General features: G+C 36.4%; 2 protein-coding genes across 3 annotated transcripts in view; both read left to right on the top strand.

The window, feature by feature from the left end:
- Positions 1 to 18,527, top strand: part of LOC130458061 (mucin-16-like) — a 126,235-nt gene extending 107,708 nt beyond the window's left edge. Inside the window, exon 23 of the mRNA XM_056820970.1 lies at positions 18,454 to 18,527. Within this exon, the coding sequence (XP_056676948.1) occupies positions 18,454 to 18,461 (8 nt within the window). The 3' untranslated portion in view covers positions 18,462 to 18,527. The remainder of the gene's footprint in view (positions 1 to 18,453) is intronic.
- On the top strand, positions 10,653 to 15,749 carry LOC103104170 (mucin-16-like). Of its 2 annotated transcripts, XM_007505476.3 has the most exons (4): positions 10,655 to 10,988; positions 11,664 to 11,699; positions 15,105 to 15,229; positions 15,351 to 15,746. In XM_007505476.3, the coding sequence occupies exons 1-4, from the start codon at positions 10,820 to 10,822 to the stop codon at positions 15,420 to 15,422; spliced, it is 402 nt and encodes a 133-aa protein (XP_007505538.2). In that variant the 5' UTR covers positions 10,655 to 10,819; the 3' UTR covers positions 15,423 to 15,746. The 2 variants fall into 2 exon arrangements, with proteins under 2 accessions (XP_056676651.1, XP_007505538.2); XM_056820673.1 differs by having other exon boundaries at positions 10,653 to 10,988; positions 15,105 to 15,749.
- Position 18,528: the final 1 nt, after the last annotated feature.

Here is an 18,528-nt window from a genome sequence, read left to right as displayed (position 1 = left end):
TTGATTTTCTTCTTTCTTTTTTATTAGATTAATCATTACTTTCATTACTTTATCTATTTAATGTGTTTTTTCAAAGTAAAAGCTCCTAGTCTTTTTATTAGTTCAATACTTCTTTTACTTTCAATATTATTAATTTCTTTTTTGATTTTTAGAATTTCCAATTTAGTTTTATCTGGGGATTTTAATTCATTCTATTTCTAGTTTTTTTTTTTTTTTTTTTGAGCTCTACCCTCTCTGATATATTGTTATATGCACTCAGGGATATAAATGTTCCTCTGAGCACTCCTTTGGTTGCATTCCACTGATTTTGATATGTTGTTACTCCATTGTCATTCTCTTCAATGAAGTCTGGACTTGTTTCTTTGATTTGTTCTTTGACCCACCACTTTTGAAGAATTAGATTATTTAGTTTCCAATTATTTTTAAATCTGCCTTTCAATAAGCCCTTATTATTTTTTATTGAAATAGGGTCTGAAAATTGCATTCCTTCTGGTTTTCTACATTTGTTTGCAATGTTTTTATGCCTTAGTGTACATGGTCAGTGATTGTATATGTGCTATGTGCTATTGAAATGTTGCTATATTCCTTTTTCCCTATTTAATTTTCTCCAGATATCTATAAGCTCTAATTTTCAAGCATTTCATTGATTTTCCTTACTTCCTTCTTATTTATTTTTTGGTTTGATTTATCTAGTTCTGAAAAGAGAAGGTCAAATTCCCCCACTTGTATGGTTTTTGCTTCTATTTCCTCCTTTATCTCCTTTAGAAATCTGAATGCTATACCATTTGGTGCATATATGTTGAGAACTGATATTTCTTTATTTCTTCTGCATTTCATCAGAATGTAATTACCTTCCTTTCCTCTTTTAATGCAATCTATTTTTGATTTAGCTTTGTCTGAAATCATAATTGTTACTCTTGCCTTATTTGTCTCAGTTGTAGCCAAGTAAATTCTACTGTACCCTCTTACCTTTAACCTGTATATGTCTACCTGCTTCAAGTGTGTTTCTTATAGAGAACATAAGGTAGGATTATGGTTTTTAATCCATCGTGTTTTCTACTTCCATTTTATTGGTGAGTTCATCCCATTCACATTCATGGTTATGATTACTGTCTGTCTATATATTCCCCTCCATTTTCATTTCCTCCATCGATTGTGCCTTTTCTCTTATCCTTCTTTCCCTCCCCTCCAACATATCTCTTTTAGTCAGTTTCCCCCCATTGGAACCTCCCTATTATTACTTCCCTTCCCACCCACTTCCCTCTTGTTATTCTCCTCTTTCTATAGTGCCTTTTAAATGACCCCAGAACCTCTCTCTCTCTTGTATTGCTCCCCTCCCCACCAGTGCATTTATTACCCTTCTACTTCTCTATAGGGAAGGAAACCATTCTCTTCCCCAGTGGATCTGATTGTTCTTCCCTCTCTGAGTCAATTCCAATGAGGGTAAATTTAACTATTAGCTGTCACCAAACTCTTCAGCCCTTCCATTATATTGATCTTCTCCCCTCCTCCCCCGTGTGCTTCTTCATGAACTTTGTGTTTACCAATTTTTTTCTCCATTCCCATTACTCTTAGTATTAACCTCTTTTTTACTAGTTTTTTAATATGTTTTGATATATAATCCTATACACTGTACCTTCTAAGTATACTTCTTTTTTCCCATTTATGTATTTATTTATTTAGTCAATTTAGAACATTATTCCTTGGTTACAAAAATCATATTCTTTCTTTCCCTTCCCTCCCCTCACCCTTACCGTAACTGACACACAGTTCCAATGGGTAGTACATTTGTCCTTGATCAAAACTTATTTCCATGTTGTTGATGTTTGCATTAGGATTTTCATTTAGAGTCTATATCCCAAATCATATCCCCTCAACCCATGTAATCAAGCAGTTGTTTTACTTCTGCATTTCTACTCCCACAGTTATTCCTTTGAATGTGGATAGTGTTCATTCTTGTAAATCCCTCCAAGATGTTTAGGATCACTGCATTGCCACTAAGGGAGAAGTCCATTACATTCGATTGTATTATACCACAGTGTATCAGTCTCTGTGTACAATGTTCTCCTGGTTCTGCTACTTTCACTTTGCATCAATTCCTGGAGATCATTCCAGTTCCCTTGGAATTCCTCCAGTTTATTATACCTTTGAGCACTATGCTACTCCATCACCAACATATACCAGAATTTGTTCAGCCATTCCCCAACTGAAGGGAAACACCTCATTTTCCAATTATTTGCCACCACAAAGAATGTAGCTAGGAATATTCCTGTAGAGGTCTTTTTCCTTACCATCTCTTTGGAGTACCAACCTAGCAGTGCAATGGCTGGCTCAAAGGGCAGACAGTCTTTTAGCACCCTTTGAGCATAGTTCCAAATTGCCCTCCAAAATGGTTGGATCAATTCGCAACTCTACCAGCAGTTCATTTATGTTCTGACTTTGTCATATCCTCTCAAGCATTCATTACTTTCCATTGCTGTCATGTTAGCCAATATGCTAGTTGTGAGGTGATACCTCAGAGATGTTTTGATTTGCATCAATATGATTATAAGAGATTTAGAGCACTTTTTCATGTGTTTATTAATAGTTTTGATTCCTTTAACTGGAAATTACCTATTCATGTCCCTTGCCCATTTATCAATTGGAGAATGGATTGATTTTTTGTAAAATTGATTTAGCTAACTCTTTATAAATTTGAGTAATTAGACCTTTGCCAAAGGTTTTTGTTAGGAAGATTGTTTCCCAATTTGTTGCTTCTCTTCTAATTTTGGTTGCATTGGTTTTGTTTGTTCAAAACCTTTTTAATTTGATGTAATAAAAATTATTTATTTTACATTTTGTGATTTTTTTCTAACTCTTGCTTGGTTTTAATATCTTTCCTTTCCAATAGATCTGAAATGTATGCTATTCTGTATTCACCTAAATTACTTATAGTTGCCTTCTTTAAATTCAAGTTATTCACCGATTCTGAGTTTATCTTGGTGGAGGGTGTGAGATGTTGATCCAAACATAATCTCTCCCATACTGTCTTCCAATTTTCCTGTAGTTTTTATCAAGTAGTGGGTTTTAGTCCCCAAAGCTGGGATCTTTGGGTTTATCATAGACTCTTTTTCTGAGGTTACTTACCCCATGATTTTTCTGGATATCCTTAATCTTTTGTTCTTCCAAATGAACTTTGTTATGGTTTTTTATAATTAAGTAAAAAAAAAGTTTTTTTTTGTTAGTTCAATGGGTATGGCACTAAATAAGTAAATTAATTTGGTTAGGATGGTCATTTTCATTATGTTAGCTCATCCTACCCATGAGCAATCCGTGTTTTTTAATCATTTAGATCTAGTTTTAATTATGTGGAGAGTGTTTTGTAATTGTGTTCATATAGTTCCTGTTTTTGTCTAGGAAGATAGATTCCTAAATATTTTATATTGACTAGGATGATTTTAAATGGAATTTCTCTTTCTAATTCTTGCTGTGGAGACATGTTGGAAATATATAGAAATGCTGATGACTTATGTGGGTTTATTTTGTGTCCTGTAACTTTGCTAAAGTTGTTGATTATTTCAACTAGCTTTTTATTTGATTCTTTAGGATTTTTTAAATAGACCATCATATCAACGGCAAATAGTGACAGCTTGGTCTCCTCGTTGCCTATTTTAATACCTTCAGTTTCTTTTACTTTAATTGCTACTGTTATTTTTTCTAGTACAATGTTAAATAATTGAGGTGATAAAGGGCATCCTTGTTTAACTCCTGGTCTTATTGGGGAAGGCTTTTGGTTTATCCCCATTACAGATTATGTTTATTTGTTGATGGTTTAAGATATATACTGTTTATTATTTTAGGAAAGGCCCTTCTATTCCTATGTTTTCTAGTATTTTCAATAGGAATGAGTGTTGTATTTTGACAAAGCCTTTTTCTCCATCCATTGAAATAATCATGTGATTTTTGTTGGTTTTCTTGTTAATATGGTCAATTATGTGGATGGTTTTCCTAATATTGAACCATCCTTGCATTCCAGGTATAAATCTTAACTGGTTATAGTGAATAACTCGTGATCAATTGCTGGAGTCTTTTTGCTTGTATCCTATTTAAGATTTTTGCATCTATATTCATTAAGGAGATTTTAGTCTGTAGTTTTCCTTCTCTGTTTTTGATCTGCCTGGCTTTGGAATCAGTACCATATTTCTGTCATAAAAAGAATTTGGTAGAATTCCTTCTTTGTTTATTCTGTGAAATAGTTTGTCTAATATTGGGATTAGTTGTTCTTTGAATGTTTGATAGAATTCGTTTGGGAATCCATCTGCTCCTGGGGATTTTTTCTTAGGGAATTCTTTGATAGCTTGTTCAATTGCTTTTTTTGATATGGGTTTTTTTTTAGGTAGTCTATTCATCTGTTAGTCTAGGCAATTTATATTTTTGTAAATATTAATCCATGTCACCTAGATTGCCATATAATTGGGCATAATAAATTTTAATGATTGCCTTAATATCCTTTTTATTAGAGGTGATGTCTCCCTTTTCCTCTTGTCAATTTTGTTTTAGTCTTTCGTTTTTAAAATTAGATTGACCAGTACTTTGTTTATTTTATTTCTTTTTTCAAAGTACCAGCTTCTAGTTTTATTTATTAAATCAATAGTTCTTTTACTTTCAATTTTATTAATTTCTCCTTTGATTTTTAGGCTCTCTAAGTTAGTCTTCATCTGAGGATTTTTAATTTGTTCCCTTTCTAGTTTTTTAATTTGTATGCCCAATTCATTGACCTCTGTCCTCCTGAATTTGTTAATATATGAACTCAAGGATATATATTTCCCCCTGAGTAATTCTTCGGCAGCATCCCGTAGATATTGAAAGGACGTGTCTTCATTGTCATTTTCTTCAGTGAATTTATTAATTGTTTCTATGATTTGTTCTTTAACTAACAGTTTTTTGAGAATTATATTGTTTAATTTCCATTTAATTTTTGATTTGCCTCTCCATGTACCTTTTACTAATTATTATTTTTATTGAATTGTGGCCTGAGAAAGTTGCATTCATTATTTCTGCTCTTTTACACTTCTTTGCAATATTTTTATGCCCTAGTACATGGTCAATCTTTAGGAATGTACCACGTGCTGCTGAAAAGAAGGTGTATTCCTTTTTGTCCCTATTTATTTTTCTCCACATGTCTACTAACTCTAATTTTTCTAAGATTTCATTCAGTTCTCTTACCTCTTCTTAATTATTTTTTGGTTTGATTTATCTAGTTCTGATAGAGGAAGTTTCAGGTCTCCCACTAATATAGTTTTTCTATTTTTTATCTTTGAGCTCCACTAGTTTTTCCTTTAGAAATTTGAATGCTCTGCCATTTGGTACATACATTTTGAGTACTGATATTTCCTCATTATCTATACTGCCTTTTATCAGGGTGTAATTAACTTCCTTATCTCTTTTAACTAGATATATTTTTTATTTGGCTTTGTCAGAGATTATGTTTGTAATTCCTGCCTTCTTTTTAACAGTTGATGGCCAATAGATTTGGCTCCATCCTCTTACTTTTATCCTATGTGTGTCTACCTTCGTCATCTGTGTTTCTTGTAGACAGCATATGGTAGGGTTTGGGATTCTAATTCACTGTGCTATTCACTTGCATTTCATGGGTGATTTCATTCCATTCACATTCAGAGTTATGATTACCAGCTGTGTATTTAAAAGCATTTTGATTTCCACTCCTAGTCCTGCCTTTTATTACCTTTAATACCAATATTTTGTTTTTAATCAGTCCCCCTAATTTCTTGGTTACCTGCTCTGCGCTTCTTTTCCAACTGCTTCCCCACCACCTGTGTTCAACTCTCTGAGCCTAGCACAGCTTTGCCTGCAAGGTATTCCCTCCAGACTAGCACCCTTGCCCACCCAGAGCTTCCAGCAACTGCTGGAGGCTCAGTGTTCTCCTGGGGTCCTGGGATCTTCCTTTTTCCTTCCCCTTATACACAAGTGTTCTTGAATTCAGGCTTTTGGGGGGTGTACCTTTTAAGTTGAGTCCAGCAGAAGGGTTCCTTGGCCCTGTCCTTTTGTTAGGTTTGGTTTTCAGTCCCCTAGGCGCATTTAGTTTTTATTCTGTGAGGAAGGGTTTTCAGAGGTCTAAAGTTTTGCTACCTCCTGTGTATTCCTGACTGCAGATCCATGAAATCTGATTGTTTATTTTTAGTAGTTGGTAGTATATTTTTGTTGGCAGTATATTTTCTGGTCTGAAAGTTCTTGAACCTGACTATACCATTCCTGGGTATTGTCATTTGGGGATTTAATGCAGGCGAAGATCTGTGGATTTTTTCAATCTCTAATTTACCCTCTTGCTTAAGAATATCAGGGAAGGTTTCTTGGATCATTTTCCTTTTGTCTTGATTTTTCTTAAATTGGGTCTCCTGGATCTGTTTCCTTGTCTGTTGTTTTATCAATGAGGTATGGTATCATATTTTCCTCAATTTTTTCCATTCTTTTGATTTTGTTTTATAGACTCTTGCTGCCTTGTGAAGTATTTTTTTCTAGTTTTTCAATGCTTATTTTTAAAGACTAAATTTAATCCCTAGTTTTTTTTTTATCATACTTTTCATTTTCATCTATTTTTCTTTATAGGTCATCTTTCACTTTCTTTGCCTTGTTTTCAAGCTGACTAATTCTGGCTTTTAAGATTATTATTTTCTTGTTTCAGTTCATGTACCTGTTTCCAGATGATCTATTTTGCTTTTTAAAATTTTCCCCAAATTTTCTTCAGCCTCTCTTAATTACTTTTTGAGTTCTTTGAAAGTGTGAGTCCAATTTGCTGGAGTTCCTGAGGTTTTGCTTGATGTTCTTTTGTCCTCCTCTGTTCCGTTTGTTCTTTCTTCTTTACCTGAATAGAAACTGTTGTTTGTAATTTCTTTTTTCTTTTTCACTTCTATTTTTTCCTTCTTTCTGACTCCTCATTGGCTATATTCTTGCTGCTCTGTTCATTTCCTGGGTCTGTGATTTGGGCTTCTCTGATCTTCTGATTAACTGGATGAGGCTGATGGAATTAACCTGTTGTATTAATGTTCCCAGAGAGCAGATCTTCCCCAGCTGCTAGCATAATCTGAAGGTGAAAGTGAAGCTGTGGAGGCTGAAGATAGTTATCCTTGTCCTTCTCACTTCCTTTCTGCCAGCTGCCTGGTCAGAATCCTGAGCTTCCTGTAGTGGTACCAAGTTACTCTGTCATAGTTGCAGCCTTCTCCTTGGGATCCCCAGCAGCAGGATTCTTACTGCTGGTCTAACATAATAGGTGCTGAGTGGTGGAGGAGTGGTGTTGGAGGTTGAGCTTTTCTGTCTCCCTGGAGTTTTTCTTCACTATCTATAGATTGGATTGATCCAGTTTAGATGATCTACAGAGCTCAATGAGCTCTGAGGTCAAGCAGGGACCCCAGATGGAGGAGTGGAAACTGAAGGCTATGACCAGGCTTCCCTCCTCTCTGCCCTTCTCCTCTAGTGCTGCCTCTCCACCAGCTGTGGTAATAACCCTGAACCTTGGGTAGCAGTGGTAGCTGGAGCCCTTGCTCTGAGATCCCAGCAACCACCTACTTCTCAGCAGAATAGGTGGGGTAAGGGACCTGGAAATTTCCTTTTTCTATTCCTTAAACTGAGTATTCAACCTTCTCTGAGTACCTTTTATGTTGAATCAAGTAGGAGGGTACCCCAACTCTGTCCTGTTGTTGTATTTAGTTTTCTGACCTCCTCAAAGAGCTTTTTTTTCATTGCTATGGATGGGTTTTCATAGAGGATTTGACTTTTGATGCTTCTAAGCCACCATCTTTATTCTTCCCCATCCCCTCACTTCCTAATTCTTTTCCTTCCCCCACAAAAGATCTGTTTTCAATATTTTTGTATATGCAAATCCTTCCCCTTTTTATTTTTTATCTCCTTGAGATAGAAACCAAATAATTACATTACTGGCTCAAAGAGTATGTACTGTTATAGGCCTTTGGACATAGACCAAGCTACTCTCTGGAATGGTCGAATCAGTTCACAGCTCCCTCAATGAGGCATCAATGTCTCAACTTTTCCATATCCCCTCCATGTTTTGTAATTTTACTTTTCTATCATAAGAGCTAATCTCATAGGTTGTCAGGTGGTACTTCAGATTTGTTGTACTTTGCATTTCTCTAAATAATAATGATTTAGAGTATTTTTGCATGTCTAGAGTTGCATGTCTAAAGAGAGCTTCAATTACTTTGCCTGATAATTCCCTTTACATATCCTTTGACCATTCATCAATTGGGAAATGACTTGTATTATATCAGTTTTGTGAAGGGTAATTTGATAGACATCACATGAGGATTTGTACCTTCTCCACCACCTTGGTGGAGGTCTCCACCCTCAGCTTTTACTCTTACAAATTTGAATTAGTGGAAACTGGAAAGGAGACTCTTTTCAGAAGAATTGGAAGCAAAAGTCCACCCTATTACCTCATTCCTTGTAATTCTTTTACCTAAGCTATTTTGTTTGGGAGAGGGGGGACTTTTAAATTTCATCTTAAAAACATAGTTCATTTTATCTTGCTATCTATACTATATCCCTCAAGTGATCATAAACTGTCCACCTGTTGATAAATTTGAAAGTTAAAATTTTCCTCATAACTCTCATTTTTTTAGCATTTCACCCTTTATATCTTACTAATTTGAAGTTCATTTCTCTAAGTCAGGCAAGATGTTGGTTCATCCCTAGTTTTTGTCAGATTAATTTTCAGATTTCTTTGAAATTTTTTTTTAAATAATGAGTTCTTACCCTTGAAGGTGGACAAACCTCTTCATTTTACATGTGAGGAAACTAAGGCCCAAAGGTAGGACATGGGAGGGTAAGGATTTGAAGCCAGGTTTTCTGACTTCAAATTCACAAGTTCTTTATAGTGCCAGAGTAATGATAATGATTGTAACAATCAACATTTGAATCAAATTTAAAGGTTAACAAAGCATTTTATCTCATTCATTTAACATTTCTGAGGCTCAGACATGGGACTCTCTTTCTCTCCTGTACAGCATCAGAGAGCTCCTACTTGAAGGTTTTCAACCTCAAATTCACCATCCTCAACCTGTTCTACACAACAGACATGGGTCAAAGGGGCTCCAGCAAATTCAACTCCATTGAGGATGTCCTGCAACCTCTGGTGAGACTCTACCTCCACTCCTCTACCTCCTCTCTCCCAAGCTTTCTTCCTCAGCCCTGGGTATCCAGGCCTGCTATTGATTTAGCCAGGCACTCAGCAGTTCCTTCCTTTCCTTTTGTTTCTAGATCAACAACTTGTTTAGAAAAAGCAGCTTTGGCTCTCACTATTTTGGATGCAGGCTGACTTTGTTAAGGTGAGAGTCATGGGAGCTGATGGTTCAAATAGTAGGAACTAGCACATTCCCATCTGACTTAGATGGTGTCCAGATTGGTTCTTCCTCCACTTCCCTGTTGTAATTCCTTCTTTCCCAAGCTGAGGTGGGTAAAATATCCCAACCAACAAGGCATTAGAAAAATTCTGGGCTCCTTCTAGCCTTTTTCATGTGGAGAAAAGCTCCTTTCCCCACAACTTTTCTAAAGACAATGTTGCAACTGTTTTTACTTTTTCTTTATAGTTCCACATACAAGGAATAACTTAGGAAGTACCAAGTGGTGCTTAGTAAAGGACTGCTTAGAAATTACAAACATTACCTTTCTCTAGAATTAGAGAATTGTAGATTATAAGCTAGAAGGGACTTTCAAGTTCATCTGGATTACTTTCTTCATTTACAGATGAAAAGTGAAGACCCAAGGAGACTTTTCTAGAGTCAAAGATACTGTCAAATCCAGAATTTTAACACAGGCCCTTTAACTTTAAATCCAATGATCTTTCCACTACTCTAAAGAAATTACTGAAAATAATCAGACCCCATACACACTTGTAAACATAGATATGAGTGAATTCACACATCCCTGCCAATTCCACTGTGTCCGATGAGAGTGCTAGGCTTGCAAATAGGAAGACCTGAGTGCAAATTCTCTCTCAAACTCAATGAACTGATGCGGAGTGAAATGAGCAGAGCCAAGAGAACATTGTATACAGAAAGTAAACCATTGTGGAACAATTCAGTGTAATAGATTTTGCTACTAGTAGCAATTCAAGAATCCAGGAAACTCTTGAAGGACTTATGGGAAAGAATGCTAACCACATTGAGAAAAAGAACTATGGAAGTAGAAATGCCAAAGAAAAACATGGAAATCGGTATCAAGTGATAACAATTTGTACATCAAGTGACAACAATTTGTACAAACCAGTGGAATGGCTTGTTGGCTCTGGGAGGGGAGATTGAAGAAGGGAGGGAAAGAAAATGAAGCATGGAAACAGTGAAAAATATTTTAAAATAAAAATTAATTTAAGAATTCTCTCTCAGACAATTACCAGTGGTATGATTCTCAGCAAGTCACATAACTTCCTTTAGCCTCAATTTCTTCATCTTTAAAATGGGAAGGTTAATTGTGATCTCTTCCATGTCCTTTTCAACTCTAAATCTATAATTCTTTCCAAACCTTTTTTTTCAAAGTAGGCCACTTCTCTCGTGAAATATTCTCTGAATAACTAAATTTCACTAACTAAACTATTGGTGTCAAACTCAAAAGGAAACAGAGGTCACTAAATTGTACATCAAAGTCCTTGTGCCCCATATATTGACTCAGAAAACTATGCAAATTTATATATTTCATCATCAACAGTTTAAGATTAGAGAGGAACTATGAACTACATTTTAGTCTGGTTCAAGTGACTATCAGGGAGGGCCATGTTTAATACTTCTTGTCTAAATCCTCAATTTCCAGATCTATGAAGAATAGGATAGCAACAGGAGTGGATGTCGAATGTGTTTATCAGGAAGATTCCTCCACCCCTGTCCTGGACCGAGAGAAGATTTACTGGGAGCTGAGTGAACAGACCCATGGAAAAACAAGGCTGGGACCCTACATTCTACATAAGGAAAGCCTTTATGTGGATGGTGAGTGAATTGGAACATGCACCTTTGTTTCTCTGAGTGGTTCTATTTTTAGAAATTGACCAGCCTGCCCCAAATTCTCCTTTCCTTTTAGACCACCTTTGTCTCCATGGGTTTTTTTTTCTACCCCTCCTGGGAGCACTGGCTCTCAAAGTTATGGCAAACTATAAAGACGTGGCGGGGGGTGGTTACTTCTAAAGATTAGAAGTGGCTTGGTTTTTCTTAGTCTCCTTAAACTAAATTTACTCCATGTATCCCTTCCTATTGAATAAGGAAGTGCCTTGAATGATGAAACATATTTCATTTTACCAACCCTATGGGTCCCAGAACATCTCTCCATTCCTTCTTTCAGCTTTTTCCCAGATAGAGCTACCATATCAAATATTTATGTCTCTCCCTCACCCCACTTTCTCTCTCTCCCCACACCAATCACTTTTATTTCTCCTTCCTCTTTTGTCTCATTCTGCTCACTCTTCTCTTTTCTCTATCTACCCTCTTCTCTTATAATCACTTTTCTTCTGTCCTATTCTCTTCCATTATGCTCTATTCTCCTTTCACCTCATTTCATCTGTTTCCCTGAGTTCTTTGCTTCCCTCCCCATTCATCTCTCCTTCTCTCCTTCCCTCTAAATTTCTTTTTTTCCTTCTCTTATTTTTCTTCTCCCTTTCCCAACTACAGGGTATACCCATCAGATACCAACCACCACCACAAACAGTAAGTTTTTAATTTCTTAATTGCTTTATTTTATGGGAGATTGCAATGAAAATTTTCTTTACTTTTTGGAGAAGGGGGGGTATGGTAGGGCAGAGGAGAAAAAGTGGGTTGGGGGTTCAGAATGAGGTATTCTGTAAGATATGGTCAATGTATAGATTTTCTTTACTTATTTGCCTATGTTTTTTTCTTTTTAATTAAAAGCGTATCTAAATTGATCAAAAAGGGGAAAATACCCAATGGGACTTGGAAAACCCATATCACCTTCTTGATCTGTATTTAGAGTCAAACCTTGTGGTCTTTGTAACCCTGGTACACAGAAGTGATCTCTCAACATTACAGGGAGACTTGTGCCCACTCCTCTATAGCCTTCATTCAGCAATGTTGGTGAATGGTTTTCATTAAAAATTTTTTCTTTTTCCCTCCTTCAATAATTGCACTCTATCCAAACCTATCTCTTGCTTGGGCATCATTATCCTCTGGCATTATAGGTAGGAAATGAGTGATGGTTTACTTCCTCTCCTGGCAAGGTTTAATTAAGACTAAAGGACCCAAGAAGATAAAGCAGGAAATGGGGAGAGGTCAGGAAAGATGTACTCCTAGGTGTTAGGTCTAACAATGAATGTAATGATCTCTTCTCACATGGACCCTGTATTCCAACAGGAGTGACAGCTATTCCAGAGATAAATCTAGGTAGAATAAAAACAAAGAATAAATATAACTACCATGTAGTTAGTGACAAAGAGTTTATATACTGAGAGGGCAGTCAGGAATGGTTTAATGTAGGGGGTAGTAGGTGGAGCTGCATCTTGAGAGAAGAATGGGGGTCCTCTGAAGTGAAAGGGAGAAATGAGGGCTTTCCAAGTATAGATATACTGGTTTTATGAGAAACTGAATAAAATAGAGCATTGGCTAATTTTATTTAAAAAGCGAAAGTACTAAATTAAATGATCAGTATCAAATCTAAAATGAGTGAATCTACCACCAATACAGAGGGAATTAAGGCAATTATAGGAGTTGTTTTACCCAATTATATGAGAAAAGTTACAATCTAGTTGGATTAATGAATATTTACAAAAATGTAAATTGCTGAGATTAACAAATGAATGAAATAGAATATTTAAGTGACACCATCTTGGAAAAAAAAAATTGAACAAACCATCAAAGAAGTCTTTTAGGGAAAAAAAAAACCCAGGGTTAGATGAATTGACAAGGGAATTCTCTTAAAACATTTAAAGAGTAATAAATCCCAATATTGTGTAAAGTATTTGGCAAGTTAGGCAAAGAAGGAATCTTAATGAATACTTTTTATGACAAAAATATGGTGCTCATCCCGAAGTCCGGAAGATGCAATATAGAGAATGTAAAGTACAAATTAATTTCCTTAATATGAATATTGAGGTAAAATTTTAAATCAAATATATACTAGCAAAGAGACTACACCAATGTAACACAAGGATCATTCACTATGGCCAGATAGAATTTATGCCAGGAATGCAAGGTTGCTTAAAAATTAGGAAAACTATCAGTATAATTGACTATATCAATAACAAAAGTAACAAAAGTCACAGGATTATCTCAATAGATAATGAGACAAAATGCAAAACTCGATCCTATTAAAAAACACTGGAAAGGATAGGAATTAATGGGCATTTCCCCAAAATTAAAAGTAATATTTACCTAAAGCCATCAGCAAGGATCATCTATGATGGAGATAAGTTAGAAGGCTTTCCAAGAAGATTAAGACTGAAGCAAGGATGCCCATTATCATCATTACTATTCAACGTAGTACTAGAAATGTTAGCTTTTTATTAAGAGAAGAAAAGAAATTGAAGAACGGAAAGTAGGCAGAGGTTTCTTTTAAAAAATTATATTCTATTCTAAATTCTCTATTTGCCCATTGAAAAGATAAAAAATGTGATACCCATTATCCATATGAAGTCATGCAAAATATATTTCAACATTATATTATTATATTCAGCATTCAAGCATAAAAAAGAAACATAAAATATCTGCTTCAGTCTGCACTCAGAATTCAACAGGCCTCTCTCTGGAGTGGGATAGTACTTGTGGAGGGCTTTAAAAGCTAGAGAAGGGGGACAGCTATGTGACTCCATGAATAGAGGGCCAGATTGGAGATAGGTGATCCTGTGTTCAAATTTGACTGCAGATACTTTCTAGTTGTGTGACTCTGGGCTTCACTGGGCAAATTACTTAACCCCAGTTGGCTAGCCTTTGCCACTCTTCTGCGACCAATATTTTCTACTGATTCTAAGTCAGAAGGTAGGGGGTTCAGAAAAATCAAACAAACTAAAGAGAAGGTTTTAAAATTTAAACATGTGAAGTATGTTCTTTCCTTTTCTAAGGCAAATTTCTAAGTCCATGAGGACTCAATGTATAAAGTCTTCTGATAGAATGTAAACTCTTTGAGGTCAAGGAATGTTTTATTTTTGTCTCCCTGTCTTCAATACCTAGAGCAATGCCTGGCTTAGTGTAGGCGTTTAATAAATGTTTGTTGATTGATTTAAAAATGAGATAAAATTTGTGAAGTACTTTGTAAATATGAAAGTGCTAGATACCTTCATTGATATGAAAAAAGTGCTTATCATTCAACTTCTGATTTGATCTGGTATCTATCTTGGGACCACTTTTCTAGTTTCCAAGTCTAGAGTAATCTATTCTTCTTGACCTTGAGAAGCAATGTTGGTACTGGGGGAATAAGGGGTTGGAAGTGGAGAATAAGAGCTTTCCCCCCTGGTAGGAAGGTGCTATTATTATGCTCATTTTACAATTGAGCAAATGGAGGCAGAGGTGAAGTGCCTTGCCCCAGGGTCAAACAGCTAGTAATTGTTTGAGATATAGGAGAGACTCAGAGTCAGATCAGCATTAGATAACCAATGTTCCTTTGTTAGTTCTGATATTTCCCTCCTGTGTGGCCTAGATCATAGGTGTCACACAAACACCCAGAGCCTCAGTTTGCCCCTACTTCCACAGATCATTTCCAGGAAAGTATTTCCCAAACCTCTGAAGTTCTTTGTATGCATTAAATCAATCAGCCAGAATCTGTCTCCAGGTTTGTGCCAGGAGCTGTCCACGGTGCTGGAACTCTAGAGTCAAAAATCACCTAGATTCTGCCCTTGAATTTTTCTATTCTCTTGAGGGAAAGGAACAAAGTATCCATTTGCTAATATATAGAAAATACATTCAAAGCAATTGGGTAAGGACACTAAAAAGTAAGGGAAGTGGCCTGGCATTTGAAATGAAGGAAGCCAAAAGTTCTAGGAAGCAGAAATGAGGAAGGCATACATTCTATCTAGCCTCTGTTGAACTATGGATACATGACCCAGGCTTTTGAGTTTTTGTGCTTTGTGTTCCACCCCCACCTTCAACCCTCCTGCCTCCCTCCAGCCTGGAGACCCAGTCTAGAGGCTTTCACCCTGAACTTCACCATCACCAACCTGCTGTACACAGAAGACTTGGGGCAGAAGGATTCCATCAAATTCAAGTCCACTGAAAAGATTCTTCAGAATATGGTAAGGGTTGCCACTGCTTTGATTTGCAAAGTGTTTATTCTATTCAAGAAGCTTCCATTGCTCCTCATGCCTTTACCTCTAGACAATACTTAGCTCACTTCCCTTTTCTTCTCTTATCTAGCTTGGCCCTTTGTTTGAGAACAGCAGCCTTGGTTCCAGTTATTCCAGGTGCAAACTGACTTTCCTAAGGTGAGGCCCAGCATCCTTAATGGACTCCAATTATGTAGACTTACTTAAATAAAGCCACCCCTTTCTGCCTCTTCTTATTCTTCTTCCAAGTCAGGATATCCACTGTTCCACTCATAGCTGACCCATTCAGTCACACTCATCTCATTTTCTATTCTCAGACCATTGGATTTAAGAGTCAGAGTGAGCTTGAGTAAAAAATCTTGTCTCACAACATGAGAAAATTGGGTCCAGAAAGGCTGGGACTATATCAAGGTCACAAAGGGATTCCGTGGCAGATTTTTAATCTCATGTAAGATTTTAGGCCATACATCTGATTCTTGTTCTTTCATCTTCTTGTTCAATTCACTCAGCCAACAGTCATTTATTTATTTGTAGTTTTAAATTTTTATATCAAATTTAATTTTAACAGACCAAAAGGAGACACTTTCATGTGTTCATTTCAGTCATAGATCAGTAGGTGGAAGTGATAATAAAAAATTATATTATCTAACATTTACATCGAGTTTGCTATTTGCTAAGGGCTATGCTTAGTTTCTTTATAATTAATATCTCATTTGGTTTCTCAGAACAGTTCTTGGATGTTGGTGCTAAAAGAGGCATTCTTTTAGTGCTTTAGTAGGTTCTGACTATGTAAAATGAAAAAGAGTCCCTTTCCCTCCCAAGAAGCTTATATTCTATGGTAGGAATACTACATTTATACTAGGTAAATTGCTGCATTTAGGATCAGTGGATCTGGGTTCAAATTCCAACCCTTGTCATCTGATGCCTGCGTGACTATGGGCAAGTCACTTCATCTCTGCTGGGCTTGGGATTCCTCCTCTGTAAAGTCAATGTATTGGATTAGGTTAGCTTGAAAGTTCCTTCCAGCTCTAGCTCTATGATAAATAAATAAAAACAATCTGATGTCAGAACATAGGTAACAACTGAGTGAGGAAATGAGGAAAGGCAAGCAAGTGTCAATGAGAGACCAAAGCTCTAGAAAGGCACTAGGTTTGGATTTATCTTTATAGGAATTAACTTTATACATCTAGGTTCCAAAAAGTGAATAATGGATGCTATGAAGCAGTTGTATCATTCAAGAATATGCTAGTGTACCAATTATCCTATTTCATATATAGCTAGCTATTTATAAAATAGGGTAATTGGTGTCAGCCCAGCAGAAACATGAAATGAAAATTTACATCATACAAATGTTTGTTGTGGGATTCATTGTTTGAACTAACAAAGAGCTACCTGCAGAGAAAATAGGTAAAGTGATTGTAAATGTTGAAGTCACCATAGGGTGTTGAGATGACTAAGGGAAGGGGGAAATCAGAGTTTTTTAAAAAAACATGGATCTTGATGGCACAAAGTTAAGAATTAATGAACAATTTTTTTTTAAAAAAGCTTCCAAGTACTTACTATGTGCCAAACAGAGCATGCTCAAAGCTCTAGAAGTATAGGGGAGGCAAAACATGAAAAAAAATTGGATTTCATCTGAGAGAGAGACACAGAGAGAGACAGAGAGATGCGACCGTGAAAAAGTTGGGTTTCAAGACTGTGAATTGCCAAATCAGTAAAGATAATTTTGGTGTCTTGATTATAATCAAAAATAAGTGGTCACCATGGGAAAAATTCCCAAATTTGAAAATACCCAAGTCAGCTGGGTTTTATGGAGTTAAGGGAAGGGAGAGAGACAGAGTAAGAGGAAATAGTAGGAAGGGCCTAGGCCAAAGGGCCTAGGTCTGAGCCTTAACAGAGATGAGTCAGTCTTTAATCACTCACCACAAGATTTGTCCCAGGCAAAACTACAGTCCAGAGACCCAGCTCCTCCAACTAACTCCAAACTCCAACTACTGTGAACTCCAACTAAAAAGACTCCACCTTGAGCTTCTTCCTTTTAAAGAACGTTTTCTCTTGTGTCACCTCCCCTAAATTTTCACATCTACCAATCACAGTAGACATTTTCCCCAGGATTGACCATACTTAATTCATATCTTCTTTTATTATCACCTTCTCTGGGTAGACTAAAACTTCATACCTCTTTTGTTAAGCTTGCCTTTCTTGAGTTGCTTGACCTTTTAGTGATTAATTTAACCTTTAGAGGTACTTAGCACCCTTTTGTATTAGATCTAAAAATAGACCTAGCTTAAGGTTTTAGCTTCACTCTAAGTATGAGTTGAGGACTTTTCATTGTTCAGTAAGGAATTTTACAACTTTATTTTCCCCTAAAGTATGCCTAAGTATGGGTGGAGTAATGTTAAAATTCCCAATACATTCCTGATCAAGTACCTCCATTTGTTTCAATAAGGGAATAGCCTTAACCAAATGTTCTAATGTAGACTCTGAGCAGTTTTAAGATTCAGAGAGAAAGACAGAGAGACAGAGACAGAGACAGAGAGAAGAGGACTAAGAAAATGCCATTGATTTTAGTCTTGGAAACAGCAGTTTTCAGTGTTTCCATGTCAGATCATTTCAGAAGTATGACTACAAGGGACTGATGAATGAATGGGTTAAGGGGAACCAGAAGTTCTGAGTGTAGATAGGCAGATCCAGCTAGATGACCTCATTCCAAAGAAATAGGGCAGGGTTAACAAAAAGGGTTAGTGAGCCAAAACCAAAATTAGAACATGTCAGCTAGTACAAAATGAGCAGAAACACATATTTGCAAGCTTGAGTTTACAGAGCACCAGTCACCCACTCAATGAATAACTAAAAATATGAATTGCCTAAAGGAGGGAGGGAATAAGCATCTACATTCACATACAATGCTATACACTTTCATCAAGAGTTTTTCATTTGATCAAATTTGAACAAATTTCAACCACCCTGTAAGAAAGGTACTAATAGTATCCCCATTTTGCAGATGGGAAAACTGAGTTAATCAAATGTTAAGTGACTCACTAGATCTGCCTGATTAGTAAGTGCTGTGTGCTGAATTTGAACTCAGGTTTTTGTGATTCTAATCCCAAAGCTTTATGCACTGGGCCATCAGTGGTCTCCTATGGAATCATTCTCCATCATTTTAAGGATCCTATCAATGCATCTTTTTCCAGACCTCTGAAGAATCTGACAGTGACTGAAGTAGGTGTCATCTGCCTCTATCAGAGTGATTCCACTGGTCCCTTCCT

Source organism: Monodelphis domestica, chromosome 3 (assembly GCF_027887165.1).
Source record: "Monodelphis domestica isolate mMonDom1 chromosome 3, mMonDom1.pri, whole genome shotgun sequence".
NCBI classification, from domain to species: Eukaryota; Metazoa; Chordata; class Mammalia; order Didelphimorphia; family Didelphidae; genus Monodelphis; species Monodelphis domestica.
This window is presented reverse-complemented; position numbering and strand designations above follow the sequence as displayed.